Source organism: Herpailurus yagouaroundi, unplaced genomic scaffold (genome assembly GCF_014898765.1).
Source record: "Herpailurus yagouaroundi ecotype Mexico unplaced genomic scaffold, PumYag 438, whole genome shotgun sequence".
NCBI classification, from domain to species: domain Eukaryota; kingdom Metazoa; phylum Chordata; class Mammalia; order Carnivora; family Felidae; genus Herpailurus; species Herpailurus yagouaroundi.
The window spans coordinates 858,749-884,699 of NW_024412655.1; the positions used below are offsets into that span (position 1 = coordinate 858,749).

The following is a 25,951-nucleotide window of genomic DNA, read 5'->3' on the forward strand; positions in this document are numbered from 1 at the left end:
TGTCTGTGGACCAGGCATTCAGAGCCCTGTTTCTGCCACGGGGGTCCACCTGCCAGCCTGTATGTTCCGCAGCACAGGAAGTCCTACAAAAACGCGAAGTTGAGAGTCTGAAAAGAAGAAAAGAAAGAAAGAAAGAAAGAAAGAAAGAAAGAAAGAAAGAAAGAAAGAAAGAAAGAAAGAAAGAAAGAAAAAAGGTTAGAAAGGGATCGGGGTGAAGGCTGAGAGCATCAGTTTGCGTGTCAGATCTGGTGCTTCATTTTTGGTGTGGGGCAGAGCGAACAGTTATCGTGGTTATGAGAGGTTCCCCGGGGCTCCCTGAGGTGACCCAGGGGGTAGAGATGGATGGGGGCAGGGGGGGCTTCTTGCTTGGGGGCCAGGTAGGTGGGCATCAGCCTCTGAGGACAAAGAAGCTGTGGGAAACACTCAGGAGGGCCTCACTGCCGGTTAGAGTTCAGTAAGCCCCCACATACAGGGCAGCAATGCCCCCGATACCCACCAAGTGCCACAGTCAGGCAGTCAGGCTGGGGGTGGTGGACTGTGTGGCCACGGCAGGCCTGGCTGGTCGCTCTGTGGTTCCCGGGGCCTCCTGAGGTTCACTGGCCGACAACCCAGCCTCTTACCACTTCTCCTTCAGGCAGGATCTGGAGGTGGGTCCAGGACTCACTCAGGGTCCTGGTCTGGGGTCTCCCTGGAAGCTGCTGGTAACAAACAGCCCCTCCCCTTTTGGTGCTGGTATCCATGGCAACACTGTAAAGCCTTTCTTTCCCTAGGCCTGCTTGGGTTTCAGGCCTCAGGTGAGTGTTGGGGGTAAGGCCCTGGGTCTGGGGGCATCACAGGCAAAGGATTAACACCTCTGGGGACCTTTGCCTTAGGCTGAGGGCAGGACCTCAGGTCGTAGAGGGCAAGGGTGACAGAGAGACAACAGGAAATGTGCAAACATCCTGGTGACATGTTGCTTGGGGAAGGGGCTGGGGGACAGTTATCTGCTGCCTTGTCCTGGTCAGAAACACACAGACATAGACACACATGTGGCTGACAATCTGGTGTCCTGGGGGCGTGCACGTGCGCATGCGCACGCACGCGCGCGCGCGCGCGCGCGCACACACACAAGGGCATTTTTGGAGTGATGCTGTCTAGGGCTGTCAGACACAGGCACACACTTGTGGCCATGAAAGAAGAGCCCCACGTGGTACCTACCCATGGGACACAAGGATGACAGCCACACTACCCATCTCAGCTCCCCCAGGAGCATCGAGAATGGCCCCTGAGCCTTGCCAAGAGGCTGAAACAGCTGAGAGACAGGCTGCCTCATCCCTGGCGGACCAAGAGCCGGTCAGTGACCACTTGGAGCCTCCAGCTGGCACACCTGGAGACCCAGTGGCTCCCGCATGCCTGAAGGACACCAAGCCCAGCTCCACGCCCGTGGTCTTCCCCGTCAACCTGCAGTAAGGAAGCGAGGGAGGGGTGGTCAGCTGGAGGGCAGGGCCCGATCAAGTGGCAAGGGTGCTGGCATTGCAGGTTGGCCCCTGAGTCCTTGGACCCCCGCACCCTGCGGCTGCTGTGGGGTCAGCGGGAACTGGAGATCCAGGCTCTGCGGTGGACCATCCGGAACCACCAGAATGCCCGGCACTGCCACATCCTGTACGAGGTGGCTGGACTGCCACCCGAGAGGTGAGCAGCAAAGTGCCAGTCCTTCGGCCCAACCCAGCCTCTGTCCTGGCCTGAGACGGCTTTTGTCTGCCCTCATCCCCAACCGCTGGGGCTGACCAACACTCCCACCTGATAATTACCCTGACTTTTGCCTCTAGCCCTTACCCTTACCTGGCTCTGACCCCCCAACCTAACCCTGAAAGAGTGAATATGCTGTAAACCTGCCCGGACCCTGACTCTAAACATGTCGATGGCCGCTGAACCTAGACTCGACCTATGACCCACACCTCTCAGAACCCGACCTGGCCTGGCCCGGTGGGACTCTGCGCCCTTAGGCCTCCACTGTCAGTGAAGAGGAGCCCCTCCTCCTCCCTTCCTTGGCTACTGACCTCGAGGTGGGGGCTGCTGAGATGGCCCCTCCCCCAGTTGCTCACACAGTCAGGAGAAGCTCCTGCAGAACCGGGTCCAGAAGCTGACTCTGGAGTTGAAAGGGCAGAAGGAACAGGCCCAACTGGTGAGGGGCAGGTGGGATCAGGAGTTGGTCAGGGGACCCAGGCTGGGGTGGGGATCAGGGGCCAGGCAGGGGTTGGCTCCGGGGGTGGGGAGAAGGCCCTGCCCCACCCGCGCACCCTCCCGGAGCAGGAGAAGTCCCAGCTGGAGACTGAGCTGCAGGCGGTCCAGAGGTCCTGCCTCCTGCAGCTGGCCCGCTCCTCCTGGGTGGGTCGCGTGCTGCGATCTTCCACCGGCAGTGTGGAGGTAAGCCCCATTCGGCCCACCCTCCTGCCTCCCACGTCCCCCTCCCCAGCCCTCCTTGGACTTCCCTTGGAGAGCCAGGGTGTCCCTTCCAGGCTGGTGCTTCCGCTGGGGGGCCCCGGCCTGCCTGGGAAGCCTGACCCCCAGGACCGTGGTCTAAGGCAGGGAGGAACCCCCTGGTTCCGCCCACCTGATGCACAGCAAATGTGTGCCTGGGGTGCTGGTGAGGCTCCAAGGGGAGAGGCTCGTTCCCCGGCTCCCCCCCACTGGCCTCCACTCCCCTTCTGCAGGTGGTAACTGCAGAAACTCTGATGGACTCCAGTGACCTCTCTGAGAATGATCAGGTCCCCTCTACTGGAGAGGTAAGCAAGGCCCCCGTGTGTTTTCATGGCTCGGTGGGCCCGTGGGAGGGGAGAGCCATGTTCCTGTTGCTTCCTGGCCAGGGTTTCCGGTTGGAGGACGTAGACTGGAACAACATTGCCCATCGGTATCCCAACCTCCTCGCCAACATCAAGTCCAACTCAGATCAAAAGTAACTGTGCTGGTCAGGGACTCCTGCGGGGGTGAAGGGAGGAGAGGGCGTGCCTTGGCATGTGTGCACCAGAGTCCAAGATCTCCCCTTAGTGTCCCTGGATGAGCCACTGACACCTCCCAAGGTCAATTCTCTGATCTGCAGGAGGAGGTGAAGGTTGAAGGGGAAAGGGCTCCTGAGCCATCACAGTCCATCTATGGCCTTTCTCCCAGGCTGGGTCCCAGGGACTGGAACCACAACTCGGGGTGCCCCGCCCACCTTGGGGAGGTTAGATGGGGGCAGGGCTGGAGTTCAGAAGCCAGAGCCAGCAGGCAGCAAGCAGGTCAGCAGACTGTGGCCCACAGGCACCCCCGGGCCTTGCCATCCCCACCGGCCCCAGTGCCTGGCCAGTGGGGCTCGGAGCTGCATAGAGAGTGTGTGGAACAGCATCTCAAGAGTGTCGAGTGGCGTTCCCTGCCCTCTGTGGGCACCAGCAGCTCAGGGGGCACAGACTCTGACCCCGGCAGTGGCTGGCTGGCTGAGCCTCATCGCGTGCAGAAGGTGACGGGACAGCCACCCTGCGCTGCAGGCCGCAGTTCTGAGTTGACAAAACCACACCGGAGGAGCTTCCGCAGGGAAATGCAGGCACTGCCTGAAGGTGGGGTCGGCGGGTCTCCCTGGTGGCTCCTCCCTCCCCCCACCGTGAGGCTGGGATCTCCACCCCAAATCCTAAACAGCCGTCTCCAGCAGCTTGGTCTCCCCAACAGCTCAGCGCAAGGCCGCTTGGGGGCCTCTCCTGCCTCATCCCCAGGGGTGTGGGTGGCCTTGGGTGAGACGCTACCTCCTCTGCACTCTGGCTCGCTCCCTCCCACCCCTCCCCAGCACTTTGAGCTGTCCCTCCTCTTCCCTCAGCCCCCAGGGCCATCCCTCCTGCTGTGGATCTGACCCCTGGAGCTGTTCCTCTCCCACGTGCGGCCTCAGGGTACTGCAGGTTAGTCTGGCCTCATGTTCGATGTCCCCAGAGGATGCTCCATATGGAGGTCCTCTTTCTGGCAGGTCTCTCCCTGGATCCCTGGAAACCCCCCCCCCCACCACCACCCACCTGGTAAGACGGTCCTGACAGGGGAGTCCTGTGCAGACTCAGAGCACCGGCATCCCAGGCGCCGCCTCCGTGGGAGGGGAGGGGGGTGACACGGGGTGGGGGTGGGGGATCCCAGCAGGGGTGGGTCTCCTAGCAGGACCGCGGTGGAGGGGTGCCCAAGCCTCTCTGCGGTGCCTCTATCCTCCCTGCTCACCCGCCCAGCCCCATTAACTCCAGCCTGAAGATCGTGGCCGTGAGCCGCAAGGAGAGGTTCGTGCGCGTCCTCAACCAGTCGCTGGAGGAGACCGCCGACCTGGGCGGCCTCACGCTGCGGCAGCTCCTGCACGGCTTCCCGGTGTGCATGTACCGCTTCCCGCCCGGCACGCTGCTGGCTCCAGGGCACCACGTTACGGTGCGCCCCGCTCCCCGCGAGCCCTCGTGGCCTCTGCTCCGGCCCCCACCGCCCCTCACCCGCCGCCCCGCGCTGTCCAGCAGGTTTGGGGCGAGGGCCCCAGCAGCACCAAGAAGCAGCCGCCGTCGTCCTTGGGCCAAGAGCCTGTCCACTTCCATTCCGGCCGGGGATGCGTGACTCTCCTCCTGAACCCCAAGGGCGAGGTCAGGGTGCGTCTCAGACCGGGATGGGGTGGGCGGAGAGCCCCGCGGGCTGGGGGTGACCGCTGCGCCCCTCCCGGCCGGCCCGCAGGTCCTGAGCGAGCACCGGGCCCCCCACTGCGTGACCCCGGTCTCGAGGATCTTCGCTGACAACACCGACCTCTCCGTAGACCGCTTCCCGCTCTCAGAGGACGGGCTTGGGGCCGACCCCGGGGAGCAGAGTCGCGGGCCTCAACACTCGCGCGCGGGCAGGGTGCGGCAGGCCGGAGCCAGACGCCGGAGGCCCGGGTGGGCACCGCGGATCCCTGGGTCTCCTCTGCCTCCCAGGACCCACCCCCGCAAAAACCGTCCCCCCAGACTCCCTGCTAAGGGACCATTCCCTTGCCTCAGGTCCAATCCCCTCTGAGGCCGCTCTCCAGACGGCTTTCCGTGCAGGACCACCACCCACCTCCCCGGGTCCCGGCCGCGCCGGGGGGGGGGCGGCGCGGCCCGGGAGACCTGGCGGGGGCGCACCCGCCGCAGCGGGCCCCGCCCCCCCCCCCCCCCCCCCCCCCCCCAGTAATTCAAGAGCGCTCCCACGCGGCGTGCCCTGCAGGACCAGCCCCTGGCTCCCGCCTCCCAGGCCCCTTCCCCTCCAGGACTGCCCTTCCCGCGGGCAGGCTCCGGACCTCACGACCCTCCTGCCCCACCAGGACGCGGGGCCTCTTGCCGCGGCTGAGCACCAGCAAGCTCTTCCGCCCGCGAGAGGTGCCGGCGCGGCCCGAGGCCGCCGAGACCCGCACGCCCGAGCTCCTGCCCGCCTTGCCCGGTGAGCGCACGGGGACGCGGAGGGCGGTCGGACCGCCGGGGAGTGGGAGTCCGGCCGACCCCATCCCGTCGCTGTCCCTCGCAGAGGCCGGGCTGTGCCTGGAGCACTGCGGGGCTAGCAAGGAGCACAGGGTCCGGGTGAGCGCGCGTGCGTGCGGGCTGTGGCGGGATACCCCAGCTCCCGCGGGGTCCCCCTCCCGGCCCCGCCCCCCCGCTCGGGCCCCGCCCCCGCGCCGCTCAGGCTCCGCCCCACCCAGGTGTGCCGGAGGAGCGTGGACCGGGGCTGCCCGATGGTAGCGCTGTCAGTGCAGAGCACGGCTGAGAGCAGATACGGCTTCCGCTTCCTCCCCTGCCCGCCGGTCACCGCGGACCCGGGCGCTCGGGTGTAGAAGGTGGAGGGCAGCGCGGGCGTGGGCGCCCAAGGCCGATGGGCCGCGCTGGGAGAAAGTCGTGGGAGACCAGCAGTGCCAGCTGCACAATTTATTGAACCAACGTCGCCTACGAAGTAAACCGCATTCATGTACACCTGAGAGTCCTTAAAGCGGATTCGCTTGGTTTTGGGGTGCCCTATCCCAAGGGAAGGGCACTGGCTGCCCTGTCCCTGCGTGGGCGAGGACCCGCACAAATCCCCCAGGGTTGGGGGGCGAGGGGGGGCCTGGCTGCACTCCGGCCACCTCAGCCTGGGCCCAGCCTGTGTCCTCCGGGTTCGTCGCTCTGACCACTCCTCCTGGGAAGGCCGGGCCCCATGGAAGGAGTGGGCAGCGGGGCCAGTGGTGGGGAACTGGGCTCTCCTATCCTGGGCTCTTCCTTGTGCCCACCCCTGGCAGTCCCAACCCCCCCACTCCCCTCCACCAAGAAGGGTCCCTCTTATGTCAAGCCTATTTCCCGCCCCCCAACACACTCTCCAAGATGCTCTGGGTTCCATGAGGCCAGAGTTCACATGGGGCTCCCACGACCACACTGGGGCATCTTGGCCCGCAGTCCAGGCCAGCTTGGCAGCGGGTGGGGGGTTACACTAGGGGTGGGATTGGGCTGGGGTGATAGGGTTCAGGTGCTGCACGCACCGGAGGCCGGGGAGGTCTGGCTGCTGGATCCGGGGCTGGCTTTGGGCTGGGACATCCTTGGGCTCGAGGGTTCGGCCCCGAGGCCACCTCCAGGCCTCTTAGAGCTGTCACCACAGCTAGCCCCTGACCCAGGCCAGGCCTCAAGCTGCCTAGGGCTCTGAGCCTACGCCCCCTGAACTGCAGGTCTGTGGACCCCCAGAAGGTGTTGCTGGAATCAGATGGCAAGGGGAACTTAGGGGGAGAGGGGATCAGGTTACAGCCTGAGGTCCTAGAAGACTCTGGAAAACAAGGAAAGAGAGCTTGTCAGACAAGGGTCCCCACAGGGATCAGTAGATGGGGCGAGGGCCACCACAGCAAGGTGGCAGTGTCCCCTGGGGCCCCTCCCCCAGCCCTTCACCCCCTCACAGCGGCACCCCTCTCCTCCACTTCCTGTGCTCCCCTGGGAGGCTGTGGCTCTGCGGCCTTGTGACTTTGCTGGGGCCACACCCACTTCTGGGCCTGCAGAGGCCACAAAGTCTGAGCTCTGGCTTTGGGTCACTGAGTCGCAGCACCAAGAGTGGCCCTGGGCCAGTTCCTAACACTCCGCTATAGAGTGAGGCCCTGGCACCCCCCTCAGGGCAGACTGGGAGGTGTGGCCGTGACCAGTGAGTGCTTCCCTGGACCTGGCCTGGAGTGGGAGGCCCTGGCACCCTTCTGTCCCTGGGTCCCCACTGTCTGTTACCACTCCCGCTGGCTGCTCTGCCTGTCCTCTGTCTCCCCCCCCCCCCCCCCCCCAACAGCCCAGGCACAAGCCCACACAGGGAAGGGCACAGGCTTTGTCTGTCCTGTCTCTCTTCCATCCTGGCCCTTTTGACTCCCCAACCCACAGGAGGGTCATTCAGCCAACCTTTAAGCCTATGGCCTATGAAGGGAAACAAAAATAATATAAAAACAGGGAGGGGGACCAAACAGAAGAGACTCTTAAATATGGAGAACAGAGGGTTACTGGAGGGGTTGTGGGAGGGGGGATGGGCTAAATGGGGGAGGGGCACTAACGAATCATTGTTGCACTATATGCTAACTAATTTGGATGTAAATTTTAAAAAATAAAAAATCAAATTAAAAAAAAAGCGCCTATGGCCTATGTACTTGCTGCCCCTGCTTACAATGCCCCCTTCCCAGGCTTGCCCCCTCAGTTCTACGCGTCAGCTCAGACCCTTCCTCCAGGAAGCCTCCCTGGGCCCTGCTGCGTGAGGGTCTCTACAGCCCCCCACGTTTGTTCCATGCAGGACACTCGCGTCCTGGGCCCAGCACACAGGCCCTGGGTAAGGGCAGCACCCTCCCCGCCTCAGTCCCCTGGCCCATTCGGCGGCCTCTCCCCTCCTTTGGCCTGTGCCCTGCTCCCTGCCCAGTGGGCCTGTCCTGGCCACTCATTGCCACCCTACCCTCTCTTTCAGTCCAGAGCCCCTGCTCATACCCCCTTTTGTCCAGCCCTTGGGGCATTATTATCCCGAGCGCTCAGGGGAGGAGGACTTGGGATTGGAACCCTTGACTGTAAGTCCTCACCATCAGGAGAGGCCCTCCCCGTTACAGCCCCTCTCAGAGTCCAGCTGAGGAAGGGGACCCAAGCCGATGAATGCTGGTCTGGGGCAGTGAGTGGGGTCGCTCTTAGTACCTGGGACCAGACATTGGGGGCCAGAGGGAGTCCTGGGCTTAGATTCGTCCTCTTGTTCTTCGGGCGCCCCCCGTGGGCCCCAGGGGGCTGTGGCACCTTCCTGCTGGGACTCCAGGTACCTACTGGGGAGGGGACCAGAGGGGGGAGGGGGTGCAGCCCTGCCCTTAGGGCCATTCCCAAACGAATGTGCTCTGGGGTGGTCCCCCAGCCTCAGGCTCCCACGGCCAGCTGCCCCAGCCACCCGGGGTACCTAGGCAGCCCCCCCTCCCCTGCCATGACCTCCCAGCAAACCAGGACATGCAGTGGTAGGGCTGGGGGCCGGGAGGGGGAGGGGCACCCACCGAAGGCGCAGCTCCCTCCGGGCCTGGAGCCTAGCCAAGGCCAGGAGTTCACTGCTGTCTGCAGGGTCAGGCCCTGGGGTGGAGGCACTGGCAGCCAGGTCCTCCTGTGGGGCCAGCTGCTCCGAAGGTGTCCAGGCCTGAGGAGAGAAGGGGCTGGTTTGGGGGCACAGCCTTCGAGGGGGCTAGGTGGGGGGCACCCTGAAGGCAGGACTCATCTGGCTGTGCAGGGTGTTGGGGAGGCTGGGACTTCTGGCCGGCAGTGACTGTAGGCCAGGGCATTGCCAGGCCAGCACACGGGTCCCCTGTGGTAGCACTGCAGTTGTGACCCACTTGGGGGTGACAAGCCACACCTGGCACTGGCGTCGACGCTCCCTCAGGCCTTTGGTGGGGTTTCCGCAGAGGACTCGGCTAGCACCTGAAGAAGAGGGGTGGCTGGGTCTGTTCTGGGGCCGAGGGGCTGCGGGGTCAGCTTTGTGCAGAGGTGGGTAGTTACCGTGGGTGAGGTTACTGGTGTCGTCCTGTGGAGCTGGGTCCTTGGGAAGCAGGCCTCCCGGCAGGGGACCCCCAGTGACCAGTAGGGAGAGGGGCCGTGGCCTGGGGGCCCGTGGCTGGGTCTCAGGCAAGGAGAGCTGGGAGCCGAGTGTCCGGATGGGGGCTCCGTGGGGATGATCTACCCGAGGGTCAGAATCAGAGGTCACGGAAGCACACGCCGGCCGGCCAGCCCGTGACACTGTCCACAGCCCAGGGACCCCCGCCCCCTAACACGTGTCTGTGTGTCTGCAGGCCCACACCCCACCGGGCGCTGCTCTGCTCACAGGGAGGTTATCCTGGCCTGGGGGCAGGTATGCGGGGCTCTGGGGACAGAAGGTCCAGGCTGAGAAGGGATGTGAAATATGGCTGCTCATCTCTGGAAGGCCTAGGGGGGTGCTGGGGGGTGCAGAGCTCTCTTCCCGGGGGGGGGGGGGGGGGGGGCGTCTTCTGGGGCTCCAGCCGGTAAGGTCTCCAGGCGGGGTAGGGCAGCCCTTGCCAGAGGGCAGGGGAGTGGCCGCCATACCCAGCCCGGGGAACATTCCTTCGGAGACACTACCCTCCTTGATGGCCTCCTTCACCATGAGCCAGTCCTGGCGCAGCTCCCGGGGGGCCGGCACGGCCGTGTGTGTGGCTGGCACCTCATCCAGGACCCGCAGCTGTGGGATGAGCTTCCTCACCTCTGCCCGATAGTTGTAGCCGGGGGGCACCTGCAGGGTGGAGGGCGTGGCGGGCCTGGGTCTAGCGGGGGCCCCTCCCGTGGCTGATTCCTCCAGACCTTCCTGTGGGTGCCGGCCTGGGGCACTCTTGGCCACCAGGGACTGCGGGGACCCTGAGCTCCCCCCCGCACGTGAACTCACCCTCTAGGCTCACAGCCAAGGTCCAGTGGTGTCCTCTGGCCTGTGGAGCTCCCCTGAGCCCAGAGCTGTGGCCTAGCTGGGCGCCACCACCCCGTGGAGGCTAGCAGGGCGGGAAGAGTGCGCTCTGGGCACGGGCAGTGCGGGGGTGTGGGCAGCTGTGTGGGGTGTGCACAGGCCTGCGGGAGATGAGGGGGGCTCTGGACTGGGCGTGCACGGGGCTGTGTGTGAGTGTGCGTGTGTGATGCCATGTGCAGACCGAACCGGACACGCGTGGTTCCATGTGGTGTGTGCATGGGCCTCACGGGGGTCTGTGCGTGGGCTGGGGGCCTGTGTGCACGTGGCCCCGTGGGGTCTGGTCCCGGCCTAGAAGGTCTCCAGCGATAGCAGAGAATGAGTTCCCGGTGAACAAGTCACAGGGTGCAGGTGGACTGTGCCTGGGGGACGCGCCTGGGGACGATCCCGCCGCCCTGCCTGGACATGACCAGCGTCCGGGTGGGCGGAGAGGCCCCTGGGGCCGTGGGAGGGCCAAGAGCGTCTCCCCATCCCGTGCACGTGCTTTCCCGGGCGCCCACCAGACGCACCTCGTTGGAGGGGCTGGGCCCTGGCCGCAGGCACACCAGGTTGCCCTCCAGGGTGAGCGTGGCCAGCCTCGGGCACAGCTGCAGGTAACGCACCTGCTCCAGGACCTCCACACTGTTACCCTCCAGGTCCAGGACCTCCAGCTGCTCCAGCAGGCACAGCGGGCTCAGGTCTGAGATGTTGTTGTAGGAGACGTAGAGCTCCTGGGACAGCAGGGGGCCTCAGCCAGGGCTTGGTCGGCACCCTCTCCCCAGCCCGGGGCACCACAGACCCACCTTCAGGGCCGGGAAGCAGCCAATGCCATCCAGGTCGGTCAGGCCGCAGCGGGCCAGCCACAGCACCCGCAAGCGGCCCAGGGAGGTGCCCAGGTCTCTGTGGAGGGCAGGGTCGCCTGGTCAGCGCCGTCCTGGGCTGGAGGGCCACGTGTGTGTCCACGAAGGCCCTGTGCTATGCCGCGAGCCCATCCACCACCCGCATCTGGCTCTCTCCAGGTGCAGGGCTGCCCATGACCTGTGGCTGGTGCGTGGCAGCCTCCAGGCTGAGGAAAGGGCCCCGGAGCCCCCTGCCTCCCTGCCTTCATTCCTTGCTGCAGACTCCCCGGTCTGGGCACGGCAGAAGCCACCTCCTCCTACCCCCCACCCCCGGAGGGCTGGGTCTGGCGGAGGGGAGCCGCCTTTGGGCGGGGTTATTTGGCTGAGCCGCACCCACCCACCATCTGCTGCAGCGGGGAGTGGGGGTTGGGCAAGGCGGCCCTGCCCCAGTGGGATCAGCCCCACTCCCTTTCTGGGCCGGGCTTGTGGCTGGCTGCCCCAAGTCACACCCCCTCTGCCAGACAGCTGTGCCTGCAAGACCTCCCCCACCCCTGCCCCGGGCCGTCCCCTGCCCAAGCCTTGTCTTGGCCCATCGCCCTCCCTCTGCCGCCACTCCCCTGCAGACGGGCAGGCCGGTGCTGCCTCATCTTAGAACAACGCTGGGGCTCTCTGGGCCCACTGCTGCCTGCAGGGGCCCTTCATTCCTGGGTGCCCCCTGACAGGGTGTATCCTTTCATTGGGTTCGGGGAGGTTCTTGATGGCATTTCTTTTGTATTTCTCTCTCCGTGTTCCCCGTTCTCACATCTGGAGCTCTACCAGTCCTTCCTCGGTTGTCTGAGGATGACCCTCGTTTTCGTATCTTCTCTCCCCTGTTTCCATCTCTCTGCCTTGTCTTCTGCTTTCTGGGAGGTTTGCTCATTTTCCAACATTGCTACTGATGTTTTTCTGTTGGCCGCCATGTCTGACTCTTAAGTGCCCATCATTGTCCTCTGCTCTTTTTTCGTAGCATGCTATTCTTGTTTTGAAGATGCCAAGAAGCCACATCTTCCGTGTCTCTCGCGGTATCTGCTGAAGTTTGGGGGTTTTACTCTCCTCCCTCTATTGCCTAGTCTCCCCCGGGACTTTTGCGTGTCGTGTTGCAGGCACCCTAATATTTCTAGTTGTACCATTAATAGCTTCTTGGGCATTCGAATTGGGGGCGAGGGCCTGAAATGCTGCTTAGAAGAGCTGCGTTGCCGGGACCCTGATGTGGGGGGGCTTCCCTGCCGGGGCCTGGGGTGAGGGTGGGGACCAGTCGCTGCAGCGTGACTCCTGTGCTCCTGAAATCGCACCCCTGCGTTTTTTCGCCTCGGGACTTGGCGTCTGCCCTTCTCCCTGCTTAGCTGTTCCTGTTCCTGTGTCCTCCTCCCAGCCCTGTGACATCCGAGGGCTTTTCTGCACGGCTTGGTGACTTCCTCAGACCGTCCAGTGCACATGCCCCCTCCTCCCACCATGGTGATGTCTGACCCACGGCCTCACCTGGCTGCCGTGCCCCCGACCTCCACGTCACCTTTGTGAACCTCACTCCCGTGACGGGGTCTCCACGTTCACCCCCAGGCCGCTGCAGCCAGTGTATCTTCCCATCATCTCTTAATTGGCTGAGGTCTGTGTCTAGGGACTTCTTCGAGAGGGGCCAATCAAACTATTTACCTTGATCTGTAACTTATTCCGAAGCATTGGCTGGGCGTGGAATTCCCGTGCCTGCTTTCTTTCCACTGGGCATGTGGGCATCACCCCACCTCCTGGCCTTGAGTGTTTCTGTAGAGAGGTCCCAGGGAAACCACGTGACTGGTTCACCTTCAAGGAGGAGGTGATGCCTTTCCTCGGCCGCCTCCAGATTTCATCTTCACGTCCAGTAACTTCGTTAGGGTGCGTTCCAGTGTTAGCTGGCCACCTTCGATTTTTCCCTTCAACGTGTGGTTGAAAGTCCTCTTTTGTGTCTCACAAGTTTTCTTTTTTTAAATTTTTTTTTCAACGTTTATTTATTTTTTGGGGGACAGAGAGAGACAGAGCATGAACGGGGGAGGGGCAGAGAGAGAGGGAGACACAGGATCGGAAACAGGCTCCAGGCTCCGAGCCGTCAGCCCAGAGCCCGACGCGGGGCTCGAACTCCCGGACCGCGAGATCGTGACCTGGCTGAAGTCGGACGCTTAACCGACTGCGCCACCCAGGCACCCCTAGTTATTTGTTTTGAGAGAGGAAGAGAGAAAGAGAGCAGGGGAGGGGCAGAGAGGGAGGGGGAGAGAGGGAGAGAGAGAGAGAGAGAGAGAGAGAGAGAGAGACAGAGAGAGAAACCCAAGCAGGCTCTGTGCTGTCAGATCCCGACGGGCTGGATCCCACGACCCTGGGATCGTGACCGGAGTCAAAAGCAAGAGTCGCACACTCAACCGACAGAGCCACCCGGACGCCCCTACCGGTTTTAAAGGTAAGTTGTAATGAGCCACCAAGGAGTCGACAATGTCGATCTTCCACAACAGTTTTGCACACAAGAAGTTTAAAAAATAGAGCCGTCGAAAAGGACAGTTAGAGGGGGAGGCAACGTAGGCGTCAACCCCTGATCCCAGAACCAGGGAAGTACAGGGCAAGTGAAGGGCTGGCCCTCGTGAGCACGGACAGGAAGACTGCCGAGCAAATAGAATTCAAAGTCACAGTGATGTAAACTCAGCGTGACCCAGTAGTCCTACCGCAGACGCACAGGGAAGGATCACCACCACCGATGGGGTCCAGGAGTATCGTTCCGTGATCGTGTGGACAGGCGCAGAGAAACTGAGACACGTGCCCGTTCAGACAGACAGAAACCAAGCGTGCCCGCGGCCGTCTTTGCTCGTATTTCACGACGTGCCGCGGGGCGGGCCCGCCGAGGCTACGGGGTGAGACGAAGAAGCGTGTGGGCTAGAAGGGAAAGTTGCTGGTCTTTCTATCTTCAAGACAGAAACCCCGACCGACTTAACAAATTACTGGGGTTCTAGGAGAGCTTGGCAGTTTTGCTCCGTCGAAAATCAAGACACGAGGTTGCCAGAGACAAGACCCACGTATGAGAGTCGGTAGTGCTGTACTGATGGAAAAGAAATCTGCGCTACATCAGTGTAGTTCTCTACGTTTATAGCAACCGACCAGAAAATACAAAAGAAACGGAGCCCCATTCGTGATTGTAAAAATCCCGTAAACATGTGGGCCTTTAGTTCCGGTCTCAGGGAGGCCGATGTCCTGCCCTGTCCCAAGCAGCAGTGGGGACGGGAGGGGTGGCTCCCGGCTGAGCTCACGCCGCCTCGGTTCACGATCACATTCTGTTCCTGGCGGCTGGTGCCGGGGAGTGTGACAGGACGCGGGTCTGCACAGAGAAACGCAGGAGGGATGCTGGGAGCCTGCTTGTTCTTACTGTCAGACGCAGGAGGGCACGTTGCCCGGTACAGGATGAAGGGTGTCCCCCCTCCCAGCGACACGTAAGTCAAAGTCCTACCTGCCAGCACCTCAGGATGCGACCTGTTTGGAGAAGGCGTTGTAGCACGTGTATTATTAAGACGAGCTCCCCGCGGCGCGGGGTGGGCGCTAATATCGTCTGGTGTCCTTATGAAAAGGGGACGTGGGGACGCAGGTGGGGACACAGGGAGGATGCCGTGTGAACGTGGGGGCAGAGACGGGGCGGAGGCGCCTACGAGCCGAGGAGCGCCGAAGACGGCAGCAAGCTGCTCCCCCCCCCCGCCCCCCCCCAGCGGAGCGGAACGAAACGGCTCCTCCCTCGCAGGGCCAGAAGGACCCAGGGCCGTCCACCTTCGCCTTGACCTTCTGCTCTGCCTAACCGGGAAAGACTACATCTCTGCTGCTCGGGCCTCGTGCGTGCCGGTCACGGCCGCCTCGTCCGCGGCCCGGAACGGGGCTCGGCCCGGGTGCGCGCTGGGGGATACAGCGTCCCGTGACCTGCGGCGGAAGGCTTTCTGTCTGATAACAAGCTTCCTACCTAGGGGAAGCTTAAAGACTCGTTAAAAACGTAAAAGAGCACACGGGTGGAGAGCTATTCATCTCCGTGAACGTGTATGGGTAACAAATAAACCCGAAGTAGCGGGTGAATCTTTCTTCGCTGCAAAGAGAATTCGGAAAGAGTCGTGCGGGCAACGCCCGACAAACAGATCGTAAACGTCAAATACGAGAAGCGTTCGGGAGCAGCCCGGTCGTTTTGGGAAAAGGAAGACGACGAGGAGGCCGTCGGACACGGACACACGAACCCACAGCCCTAGGAGTACAGGCAGCGTGGCACTGGTGCAGGACGGACGGACAGACGCCGCCGAGAGCTCCCACGTCCACATCTGCACGAGGACCCGGTAAGTGGCAGAGTGGTCTGCAGGGAGGTGGTGGGTTGCTGGAGAGACGAGGTCGGGAAAAGGGGCTCACCGTATGGCAGGAATTTAAACTGGGTCCCCATCTCGTGCCGCCATTGAAGGCGACCTCACAGGTAGAGACCGTAACAGTGAACGAAAGGAGAGGTAGAATAATCCCGCGACTTCGGGGGCGTGGACGAACTTCCTGGATGAGACCCAAATCACCAGCCAGAATTGACGGACCGAGTCAAAACGAAGGGTTTCTGTGGAAGCGAAGGCCGCCACAGGCGAGGTCAGCGGGGGCAGGCGGGCTGAGGAGCCTCGCAGAGTCCAAGCCACGCTCAGCCCGTGTGATCAAGAACATCCGCCTTCACGCCCGCGACATTTCAGCTGCTGAATTCTCTCTCAGCCGCCGACGAACGGACAGACGTTACGTCAAAATCATTTTCCAGCCCTTAAGATACTGCCCGAGATTTTATTTTTTTAAGTAATCTCCACGCGCAACGTGGGGCTCGAACTCACGACTCCAGACCAAGGGTCGCACGCTCCTCTGACTGAGCCTGGGCGCCCCACCCCGGCCTGAGATTTTAATGCCCTTAGTAGGGCTGTTATCAGCTAAGCCGCACAGGAATTTACTGGATTGCCACGCTTAATTAGATAACTTCCTTTTACAAACTGTTGTCCGCTTTCAGCCCGTGGAGATTTGCAAACCTCATGTGGCCCGGTTTCGGGATTCAGGAAGAGAAAACTTAAAAGACTTGCTACACTTGTCGCTGTTGTTATCAAGGGACAGAACGTGTTTTCTTGCAATTTATGATCTAATCATTTTTCTTGGAATTGGGGTTTTTTTTGTTTTCTTGGAATTGAATTATTTTGTTTTGCTACAAATGATGTATCATATTTCTTAATTTTATAATATGTTCCACTTCTCTGTAGTTGTCATGCTTTCATTTATGGGTTTTATACACTTCATTATTCGCTGAGCTGATCTGAAGCCTCGACAAGGAAGGAGTAAACCGGATTTTTTGTCTTTGTTGACTTCTCTGTCAGAACACTGCTCAGCCGCACGTTCAAGGCACGTTCCTGAAACCCCACTTTCTAGACCCTCGCTGCAGACACGGTACCCTCTGTGCCCCCTGAGGCCCGTTCTCTGCTCTGGCCCTTAGGGCTGAACCTGACCTTTATTTGATAAATAACAGTATAAATAAGGAAAATCAAGAAAGCCTTCGAAGGAGGTCGCTTCATAAATACCTTTCCGGACTCCCCTAGACACGACTGGGTGCTGAGAGCCCATTTAAAACGTCTGGATCGGGTGCCTGGGTGGCGCAGTCGGTTAAGCGTCCGACTTCAGCCAGGTCACGATCTCGCGGTCCGTGAGTTCGAGCCCCGCGTCAGGCTCTGGGCTGATGGCTCAGAGCCTGGAGCCTGTTTCCGATTCTGTGTCTCCCTCTCTCTCTGCCCCTCCCCCGTTCATGCTCTGTCTCTCTCTGTCCCAAAAAAATAAAATAAAATAAAATAAAAACAAAAAAAAAAAGTTGATAAAACGTCTGGATCATTTTCCAGAATTCTGACCGGGCCCCCTGCCTCACGCTGGCCGGCCCTGGCTAACGTAAAACCCATTTTGCTCCGACACCAAAAACGGTCTGATGTTGCTTCAGCTTTGCTCTTTCCCGCCGATGACGTAAACAAAGGACGTTAATCTGTCTTTAGTTTTTTGAATTTTGTCTCTTAAGTTGATGACTCACGTGCCATTACGTTTTACGTGCCCCGCCGCAGGGACGCCTGAAACCCCGAAGGCTTGGGTGGTATCGGGGCACCCACCGGAGACCCCTCGCTTGTTGGGGACTCTTTGCCAAAGATGGGGAGCATCTTCCGGGCACCGCGCGGTGGGTCCTTGGAGGCCTGGTGTGACCGGCCTGAAGCTGACTACAGGCTCTGAGGGGTGTGTGTCACTCTCAGCGGGTGCCTCCAACCAACTGGGGGTGGGTGACACGTGCCACATGTCCCAGAGTGAGGCTGGAGGGCGGGCATTAGGGCCCGGACACAGAGGCAGCAGGACGCCGGGAGGCTCTCGGTGGGGACCCCCCTCCGCCGTGATCCCAGGGCAGGTACTCACCTCACGGAGCCCAGGCAGCTACCGTTCAGCTTCAGCTGGCTGAGGTTGGGCAGGTGCACCCCTGGGGGCCAGAGGAGGGAGAGGCCAGAGACTAAGCCTTACCCCTCACTCACCTCTCTGCGCCCTCCGGAGACATCCGTGCCCCTTGGCCCCTGATCGATGGCTGCTCTGAGTCCTGGAGGCAACCTCGCGGCTGTGTGCTTCACACGGGGCAGGGGACACGTGAGCAGACGGGCCCGTCCGGAAGGCCGAGAGGCCCCGGGACTCCAGGAGTCCACTCGGAGGAGGGGCGCCCCATTGGTGTGGCGGGGCCGCCACAGCTTGGGTCCTATCCCTGAGCCGCATCCCAGATCCAGCCACAGGCACCCCACACCATAACCTGCATCAACTGGCGGCTCTGTTCCAGAGCACAGGAACCCCCGAGCCCGTGTCCTTGTGCACCCTAAAACCCCCAGGGAAAGGGTTCTGAGCCAGACTCCTTCCAAGAACGGGGCATTGACCCTGCAAGACAGTCCCCGATCCCTGAAGGAGGGATGCAGAGCAGGCCCGTGGGGTGCGGTGGTCCAAAGACCGAAGCCTGGCAGGGAGCCCTCCAGCGAACGGACCCTCACGAGGTCTGACCTTGCCAGCGGTGGGGTGTGGACGGCGGGGGGGGGGGGGGGGGCTCTCACCGAAGTTCCCCAGGCTGCTCTCACGGGTGCTGACGCACATCTCCAGCATGCCCACCAGTCGAAGGTCATCTACCTGGGCCAGGGCGCGCTGCAAAAATCAACGAAGAGTCAGCCCTGGGGCCTGGACCGCGGTCACTCCTCCCCAGTCTCCGCCTTCAGCTGTGGGGCTGGAACAGGGGGCAGAAATGCCCGTGCCTCATCTGTGTTGACCTTGGCCAGGGATGGCTTTGGCTGGTGGGGCTCTTTGCAGACAAGGGCCTGCCCTGAGGGTGCCAGTGTCCAAATGAGACCCGGGCAACAGACCCAGTGTGTCGGAGCTCGGCGCCCAGTCTGCTGAGCGTGGCTGAACCACAGCCCCCCGGACCCGCGGACGAGCGTGCCTGGACCCACCCACGGCGGCTGGGTGTTGTTTGTCACGGAGCGTGGCAGCCATAGCGGATTCACACAGATCGCGGGAGCTAGGCACGGTTCCCACGGTCCACACGACAACACGACTAAACAACGTGACTGATTTGGGACCGGGTTGGGGGTCTGAAAAGGCGGACGCCTGTGCCATGCGAGACAGTCTCCTGCGGTAGCCTGGATGGGAGAAAGCGTGCACGAGGAGCTTGTCGCGTTGAGTGGAGAGGTCCCAGCATGCTGCGGGCGGAGTGAGCTGAGCCCCCTTAGTGCCCTTGACAGGGGGCTGTCCAGAGGGAGGGGACAGAGCCCCGGAGGTTTGGAGCCCGTGGGTCTGAAAAATAAAATGCCCTCTCGATTCCAACCCGCAAGAGAGAAAGCTGAGGAGGGCTTGCAGGTAGGACGACCCAGTGAGCCAGTCTCAGGGACGAAGCCAGCTTGCCCGGCACCCACCGCACCCGCAGAGGCCCCGGGCTCTCAGGAGAGGCCCCGGCTCGCGGTGACAGAGTCCGCAGAGAGGACCGTGTCCGGACACAATCGCAAGTGTGGCTTTCGGTCCTGGCGTCGGCCGGACTCATTCGTACGGCGAAGCACACGGGCTGTGGGCCTCTGATGACCAGGCCGCCGCGGCCCGGACTGGGGGTCACGGAGGTCGTCCGCAACAGCGGCCCTTTCCCCAGCCGGGAGCCAGGCGGAGAAGGGGGCCCCAGGATGGACAGAAGCCACACCAGGGACAGAACGATCTCCAATCAATGCGTGTTCCCAGCACAGGGCACCCAGACATTTGTTGGGTGGGGGTCAGTGCCACCAGACCAGGGCCCCCCCCCTCAACTGGGAGAGGCTGGCAAGGTAGCCTGTTGTGTCCCCCTCTGCAGGCTGGCTGGGGGGCCACGCTGGTCCTCACGCCCGCCTGGGTCTCACGGACAGGCCCTTCTTCGGACGCGTGCGGTATAGTTTCCTCCCCGGACACTGGACTTGCCTGAGACGGGGCGCGTGGGGACTCGGGGAGTGTGCAGGGTCTGGATGTGGGGGTGGGTAGGCCGCCGCTCACGCCGGTCGCTCCTCCCCTGAATTAGAACGGTGCGCCCATTCCCTGGCGGGCGACAACACAGACCCCAGAGCAGGTGGCCTCGTCCACGCTGGGCTTGGCGGAGGGAGCCCATGAGTTTGCACCTGGGGTTCGCCCGCTGCGCACCCCGGCGTCAGCCCTGAGCAGGGTGGTCCCGTGTGGCCCCTCGAGCCTGGATCCCAGCGGGAGCCCGCGGTGCGGCTGGGAGCAGGGCAGCCTCAGGACGGACACCTGTCTTTGGAGCCAGAGTCTGGGAGGCTCATGGTCAGCGTTGTGGCCACAGACGACACACGGGATACAGCGATCCCCCTGCCAAGGGGTTGGGGACTGCTGGTGGGCGCCTGAGCGTCAGCGAGATTCACCCGGGAGCAGTCTGAGGTGGGCGTCCACGTGGGTCTGAGGAGACAGCTTCGTGGCACGTTCGCACCCCGCCCGGGCCTGAGGTTGCGGGGATCCCAGGCCGTACAAAGCCTTCTGTGTGACGGGGCCCTCTGGGGAGTGTCCCGCCGGCCATCCGAGGAAGGCACGGCGGCCATACCTCCTCCTGCAAACATCCTCCCTGTTGGGCACTGTCAGCCGAGAAGGAACACAAAACGAAGGGAAATGAAACACAGACACTCCGTTGAGCACCGGGAGTGTCTGTGGCTCCGCACATGCTGGGGCGGGGGGTGAGGGGCGGGGGGGGGGGGTCGTTCCTGCACCCGGACTGCAGCCACCTGGCCCAGAGCCTGTGTCCTGTCTCCTCGGCCTCTGGCATGAGCTCACTTCCAGGCCCTGAGGGTGCTCACGGCGGGCTCGCTCAGTCGGCCTGGCCTAACTCCTGGTGTGTGGTGCTTGGTGGGTGCTGAGGCTAGGTCCTCGTGGGGCAGGTGAGGGTCACTGCCCTCCCTGGCCCTCCCTGCCCCTGCTCTGCTCCCAGCCGGCTGCTCTGTCCAGCAGAGGACGCTCCAGCCCTGTGCCCAGGTCGACCGGTGCCCGAGTCCCCTCTGAGAGCCAGGCCGTCGTTGTCAGGGCAGCCCGGGCTCCCCGTGGCCCTAGGCGTGCCTGAGACAGGAGCACCACCCCGAGCTCTGTGCACACTGGCCCCCTCCAACACGTCCGCCCGCTGTGTCTGAACCCAGACCTCACTGGCACCAAGGGACACAGGACCCCAGAGCTGGCCAGCACGGAGGTGGCCTGCAGCTGTGAATCCGTCTCTGTCCCCTGGGGCCCTGTCAGGGGGGCTGTTGAGGAGCTGGTGGGGGGCCGTCCCGATGTGCTCCGTGCTGGACCAAGGCACTGGGAAGTCTTGGGCTCGCAGGGTGGCTGGAGGGCTGCACGCACAGAGGAGCCCGTGCGGAGCGCGGGGACAGGGGCCTGGCAGGCGAGTCCCACCCGCGCCGATCTCTGAGTTGGCCGGGGAGGCAGGTGGGGGCCTGGGGCAGCCAGGTTTCCTTCTGCTGCACGTCGGTGAGTATGTCACGGCAGGGTCTCCAAGGGACCCCTCTCCATGAGCCTCTCACCCTCTTACCCCGTGCAAGGGTGGGTGTGGCGGTGCCTGCAGCTGGCGGGGTCTGCCCCCTCGGCGTGGCCAGCAGCGGGTGACGTGCAGAGCTGCCCAGAAGGGTCGCTGGGCAGGAATCGGGAGCCGTGAGGGCTCTCCACGTCCTGGTGGGCCTCAGGACAGGGGCGGGGCTGACAGCCCCAGATGTGGGAGAAAGCCTTCAGCAGCTGCCCCAGACGCAGTCGGTGGGACCCCGGAGTGGCCCCCACTTAACCAGCTGGGCCCGGACGCCAGGGCTCCCCTACTGAGCTTGTGTTTTATCTACCTATCCCCGGTGGTTCGCACCTGCTGTGTGCCGGCCACTTTGACGGCTCCCCACCCTGTCTCTTGCCGGGATGACAGCCGCTTAAACGAGGGGCTCCTCAGGTTCATGGAGCGGTTCACAGAGGGGTCCCTGGAGCCCAGCACACAGCGGGTACCAGGCAAATACCTGTGGGATTCCTGCCCGGCTCATTCCCTTTGGGGTCCTGAATGGCGGGGGCACATCTGTGTCACCAAGCACCTGTGTCACATAGCAGGGCTGAGGACGTCTGTCAGCCAGGCAAGCCTAGAGGGCTGGGGACCGAGGGCAGGCCGGACACCAGCCCTGGGATGCTGCCCCACGCGGAGCCCTGCGGCCTGAGCCCCCAAGCCCTTGGCACTCACCAGTCGGGCAGGTGACAGGTACTCCTCTACCAACTGCTCGCCATGGCTGCCCGGGTCCTTGCTCTTCGGGCAGGGGTTGTGCGGGCCTTGCCAGCTCAGCTCCCGCACCAGGATATCGGCTGTGCTCGGCCAAGGCCGGTGGGCTTTGTCCCAGGCCTGGTCCATTCACATCCAACCTGCTGGGGATGGGCAGAAGGCAACGATGCCAAGCCTTTGCTCTCCCTCAGATCTGCAGCCTGGCTTAAACCCCTGCACAGCCAGCCCCCGTGGGGCTCCCCCTGTCCGGCTCTGGGGGGCTGTCACTCATTTAGTTTCCCCCTGCCTGGGCGCCTCGTTGCGCACCCCCCCCCCCAGTCCCCTGCTCAGCCTTAGCTCACACCCCACTTGGGTCTAGGAAGGTCATCCTCCAGGGCCCACAAGAGGGGTACTGGCTCTAGACTCCCCCATCTGAGGTCCTACGTAGGCTGTGAGATGTGGGACCCGGCGGGGGGGGGGGGCATTGGCCCCAGGTCATGGTTGCTCTGTCAGCTGTGACCAGCAGCAAGCCGTTGCCTCAAGCCCTGTGCTGTGCGTCTCCCCCGATGGTCTCCAAGCGTGGGGGCCCAGGACTAGGCTCTCAGGCGTTCCCCGACCCCCGTGCCCGCTGAGCCCCCTCACCTGAGGCAGCTGCCTTTTTCCACCACGGGTCAAACATTCAGGCAAGGTGTCCCCAAGTGGCACCTGCAGGAGAGAGGTGGGTTGGCCTCCTGGCCAGGTCACTGTGCCCAGGGGATCTGAGACAGGCAGGACTGAGGTCACAGGGCTCAGAAGTGAGCAGGTGCCGAGATGCATGGGGCTGCCAGTGCGGGGACTGGCCCTCAGGTGCTTTCAGTCATCCTGATGAGGGACCTGGACCAGCTGAAGAAGAAGTCAGGTGGTGGCTGGCTGCATCCTCTTTCCAAAAGGGGTTCCGGGTCTGCCAACAGTGGACTGTCCCTCATGGGCTGGGCTCCCTGGCACGCTGTCCCTCCTGAGGCCCCCCAGCCCCAGGCCCCACAGGCGTTGTTCAGTGTGTCCCTGAGCCACCTGCACGAGGTTCGCCTGGCACTGGTCCTTAAAGATGCAGATACCTGCCAAGCCCCGGACCTGGGAATGGTCTCTGGGGTAGAGCCAGAAGTCTGCCCGGGATGTGCTGGCCACCTCCCTCCAACTGGGTTGAGGCCTCGCTGACCCCTGCCCCTGCATTCCCTCCTCTCCTTCCTGGATTTACTCTGCTTATAAGTCTGATCGTTCTATGGTCCTCCGCGTTTTACAACGCATCCTGGTGAGTGAGCACCTTACCCCAAGACAACGCGGGCTCTGTGCGGGCAGGATGCTTGCCCGCTGCATCCACAATGTACAGGGCTCTGCGCTAGTCACCAGCCACTGTTCTTATCTATCAGCCTCTGTGGACGTTCAAGACGCATCCTCTCCGCCATGCTTAGGGCGGGGAGGGTGGCCAGCTGGGCTCTGACAGAGGCCTTGGGAGGGTTGCCGAGCCCTGGCTCTGTGCGCCTCAGTGACCTCACCTGGAAAGTGACACAAACACCCAGGATCCAGGGAGGCTAAGGCCATGGGGTTTCCAGCCAGGACTTCTTTCCAAAAGTTCCCTCTGCTGCCTGCCTTTCTCTAGCTGGTGAAAAGCCCTAAGCCTGGCAGGAGGACCCCACCACTGTGCCTCCTGGCAATGTGCCGGCCACCCCACTCCCAGGCCTGCCAGCCTTGTGGAGACGGGAGTGCGTGGGGCTGGTCAGGCTGCAGCCCCAGGATGCCCTTGGCAGCCTTAAGGGCCAAGCCCGCTGCCCCTTCCTTCTGTGCCTGACAGCAGGTGAGCAGAGGTCCTACCCCTGACGGCGCCCAGAGCATCGGTCTGGTCCAGCCCAAAGGTCTCAGGGTCCAAGGAGCAGGGCCTGTAAACACTGTCCCCTCACATTCGTGCACTGGCTGGAACCTGTCTGTGCTGTTCATGGCTCTCTACTCCCAGCCCCTGCCCTGCCACTCTGCGAGCCCTACAAGCCTCCCAGGTTGGAAACCCACGGGGCTGTCTGTCCCCACAGCCCAGGCTAATGCCAGTCCCTGGTCTGGCTCATCAGCTCTCTGGGTCCCCTCCGCCCTCCAGGCCTTCACCACAGCGGGAGGAGCTCTGAGGGCAGGGCCTGGTCCCCTGTGGGTCTCCACCACGGAAACTCCCAGAGCAGAGTCTGGGTCCCTGCCTCCCCATCTTCCCCAGAGGCGGGGCTTGGGGCCCCTCCTATCCGGGTGAGTGGGAGCACGGCTACTGGTTTTGCGCAGGGCCCCTGGAAGACCAGATTTGACACCTGGGGTACCACTGAGTTCCCCACTGGCTTTACTGCTTCATCCTGGGGCCTGCTCTTCGGCCTGTCTGCCCCGAGGCACGGGGGAGACAGCGAGGCCTGCGGCCCCGGGGCCCAAAGGCGTGTTTGGCTCTCACCTGAGGGGTTGGTCTGTGTGCCACCGCCCTGGGCGCCCTCCGCCGCCGGGGGCTCGCTGCGACTCCGGGTCGGTCGTTCTTCCGGGGGCGGGGTTGCGGGCCCTGGGCGCCATGGCAACGGGGCCGGAGCGTCATTTGAATACTCAAATATTCATGAGGCCGCGGGACGCTCCCCGACTCCCAGGTCGAGCCACGCCCCTTTAGCAACAGTTGCTCAGGCAGGGCGAAGGGGGCGGGGCAGCAGCCAACCCGGATCGGGATCGGGAGCGTCGGGCCCCGTAGGCCGCGGGCGCCCCCTGGGCTGGGAGGGAAGCCGGGGCAGAGGTGAGACGCCGTCAAGCGGGGACGGCGGGGTGGGGCGCAGACAGGCCAGGTGTCAGCCCCTGCAAAGCGGGTCTCTGGAGCAGACCAGCACCCACCTCTCCCAGCTGGGAGGGTCGCCCGTGAGGCCCTGCGGGATTTACCTCCGCCTCGGAGCGTGACGGATGCCAAAACAAAAGGAGCCCCTGAGGACGAGGCAAATGCAGACATGGACACCAGGAGGGGAGTTTGGAGGGTCCACGCTCGAGAGGGACGCCACCACCCGCTTCCATTTGTGCACCTTTACTTCGCGTCTGTGCGCGTCAGGCGCAGGCCCGGCTCTGTTGTAGCAGCGGTGCAGTGCGTGGGGACCGCCAGCCGGATACAGTCACGGCCGGTGGGGTCGGTGCTGTGATGGGGGCGGGGGTGGTCCCCGAAGGGGCCCTCCAAGGTCACGGCCTGCAGTGGGGTGAGCTCCCAGGGAACAGCACGGAGCGGGCACGGGAGGGGATAGGGGCAGGGAGGGGGTGCCGTCTGAGCAAAGCGAGGTTGGGTCTCACGTGTGATGAACGCATCATGCTTTCTGTAAAAATGAGAGGTGTGTTTATACATTGCACTGAAATTTTAAAAAATGTTAAAAACATGTCTTTCTTGAGAGGAGACAGGACATGCATGTTTGTGCTTGGGGTGTCACCCACTTGGGCAACTTTTGGGTTGGATTTGCCGGGTGCCGTTTGTTACCTGCACCGTTGGAGCCTCTGGGCTGGGGGAGCTAGGTGGGCCGGTCTGCGGGGCCTGCCCAAGTTGGGCGAGGCTGGTGGTGAGGGGCTGCGGGAGAGGGGCTGCGCGGAGCCCTGGGAGGGGCTGCGCGCTGCTGAGAAGCAGCTGAAAAGACAGCGGGTCTCGCTGTTCCGCGGGCTCAGATGGGTCCCCGCCCAGCCGAGACGCCCCTGCACCTCCTGGCCCTGGGCGCACCGGCTGTGCCGCGCCCAGGACTCCGCCGGAGGTGCCGGGTGTCCTGGGAGGGCTGCTGGCGCCCGCTCCGGAGCCACCTGCGGGGAAGACGGGTGTCGGGCAGCCGAGCCCGCGGCCGCTGGGGGACCCAGAGGCTCCCGGCGCGGCCCGGGCCTGCTCCAGGCACCTGACCCCCGTCCCCGCCGCCCTCTCCGCCTTCTTCCGGCCCCCAGCCCGGGGGTCGTCCGCGGTGCTGACCCTGTGGGTCCCATCGTCCCTGAGGCTCGTCCCGCGGACTGACCCTTCCGCTCCGGGGCCCCCTCGGCGGGCTGCGCGTCGGGGGGCAAGGAAGTCCTCCCCGCCAGGGCAGGGGGCTCGAGCCGGACCGCAGCGACCCCGCCCCAGTCTACACCCGACCAGGGACCCGCTCCCCTGCGGGGCTGCTGTCTTCTCGGGAGAGTCCCGACCCTTTCGGGGGAAGCCGTCGTCCCCGGACCCGCGACCCCAGCGTCCTCCCGCCCGCCCGAGCCCAGCCCCCCTTAGGCCGCGGCCCACGAGGGCCTCCAGGGCCGGCACCGCCCTCCGCGCCGTTTCCCGGAAGCCCCGCCCGGCCGCGGCCTTTGACAGGCGGGCCGGCCGGCCAACCGGAGCGGGGCGGGGCGGGGCGGGGCGGGGCCC

General features: G+C 63.4%; 3 protein-coding genes across 12 annotated transcripts; 1 reads left to right on the forward strand and 2 right to left on the reverse strand.

The window, feature by feature from the left end:
* The first annotated feature begins 1,010 nt into the window (after nt 1-1,010).
* On the forward strand, nt 1,011-5,939 carry LMNTD2 (lamin tail domain containing 2). 3 transcript variants are annotated; one of them, XM_040464310.1, is made up of 13 exons: nt 1,011-1,445; nt 1,519-1,671; nt 2,077-2,164; nt 2,293-2,406; nt 2,694-2,765; nt 2,847-2,935; nt 3,280-3,572; nt 3,827-3,905; nt 4,218-4,407; nt 4,491-4,610; nt 4,699-4,895; nt 5,300-5,552; nt 5,672-5,939. In XM_040464310.1, exons 1-13 carry the CDS (start codon nt 1,213-1,215, stop codon nt 5,801-5,803), a joined length of 2,013 nt encoding a protein of 670 aa, XP_040320244.1. In that variant the 5' UTR covers nt 1,011-1,212; the 3' UTR covers nt 5,804-5,939. The 3 variants fall into 3 exon arrangements, with proteins under 3 accessions (XP_040320244.1, XP_040320242.1, XP_040320243.1); XM_040464308.1 differs by having other exon boundaries at nt 1,339-1,445; nt 1,503-2,406; nt 4,491-4,616; XM_040464309.1 differs by having other exon boundaries at nt 1,339-1,445; nt 1,503-2,406.
* On the reverse strand, nt 5,880-24,241 carry LRRC56 (leucine rich repeat containing 56). Of its 8 annotated transcripts, none has more exons than XM_040464314.1 (14): nt 24,020-24,241; nt 22,207-22,446; nt 21,550-21,728; nt 17,894-17,981; nt 17,223-17,283; nt 10,716-10,812; nt 10,443-10,643; nt 9,862-9,961; nt 9,682-9,711; nt 8,967-9,143; nt 8,824-8,888; nt 8,474-8,610; nt 8,133-8,254; nt 5,880-6,756 (listed from the first exon to the last, which is right to left on the reverse strand). In XM_040464314.1, the coding sequence occupies exons 3-14, from the start codon at nt 21,712-21,714 to the stop codon at nt 6,425-6,427; spliced, it is 1,575 nt and encodes a 524-aa protein (XP_040320248.1). In that variant the 5' UTR covers nt 21,715-21,728; nt 22,207-22,446; nt 24,020-24,241; the 3' UTR covers nt 5,880-6,424. The 8 variants fall into 8 exon arrangements, with proteins under 8 accessions (XP_040320248.1, XP_040320250.1, XP_040320246.1 ...); XM_040464316.1 differs by having other exon boundaries at nt 10,536-10,643; nt 24,020-24,235; XM_040464312.1 differs by lacking the exon at nt 9,862-9,961 and having other exon boundaries at nt 8,133-8,251; nt 9,528-9,711; nt 24,020-24,239.
* Nucleotides 24,242-24,622: 381 nt separating this feature from the next.
* On the reverse strand, nt 24,623-25,669 carry LOC121022805 (dapper homolog 3-like). The gene is made up of 2 exons (XM_040464278.1): nt 25,061-25,669; nt 24,623-24,902 (listed from the first exon to the last, which is right to left on the reverse strand). The coding sequence occupies exons 1-2, from the start codon at nt 25,543-25,545 to the stop codon at nt 24,623-24,625; spliced, it is 765 nt and encodes a 254-aa protein (XP_040320212.1). The 5' UTR covers nt 25,546-25,669.
* Between the last annotated feature and the right edge of the window lie 282 nt (nt 25,670-25,951).

Excerpts from the sequence above, each read along its gene's own strand:
- LMNTD2 (XM_040464310.1), top strand. The coding sequence starts at position 1,213 with ATGACAGCCACACTACCCATCTCAGCTCCCCCAGGAGCATCGAGAATG. Across the intron at positions 1,446-1,518 it reads GTCTTCCCCGTCAACCTGCA|GTTGGCCCCTGAGTCCTTGG; the intron begins GTAAGGAAGCGA and ends CTGGCATTGCAG. Across the intron at positions 2,165-2,292 it reads AGAAGGAACAGGCCCAACTG|GAGAAGTCCCAGCTGGAGAC; the intron begins GTGAGGGGCAGG and ends CTCCCGGAGCAG.
- LOC121022805 (XM_040464278.1), bottom strand. The coding sequence starts at position 25,545 with ATGGGACCCACAGGGTCAGCACCGCGGACGACCCCCGGGCTGGGGGCC. Across the intron at positions 24,903-25,060 it reads CAGAGGCTCCAACGGTGCAG|AAAGCATGATGCGTTCATCA; the intron begins GTAACAAACGGC and ends TCATTTTTACAG.
- LRRC56 (XM_040464311.1), bottom strand. The coding sequence starts at position 21,714 with ATGGACCAGGCCTGGGACAAAGCCCACCGGCCTTGGCCGAGCACAGCC. Across the intron at positions 17,284-17,893 it reads GAGCAGCCTGGGGAACTTCG|GGGTGCACCTGCCCAACCTC; the intron begins GTGAGAGCCCCC and ends TCTGGCCCCCAG. Across the intron at positions 8,611-8,823 it reads AGCGTCGACGCCAGTGCCAG|GCCTGGACACCTTCGGAGCA; the intron begins GTGTGGCTTGTC and ends TTCTCTCCTCAG.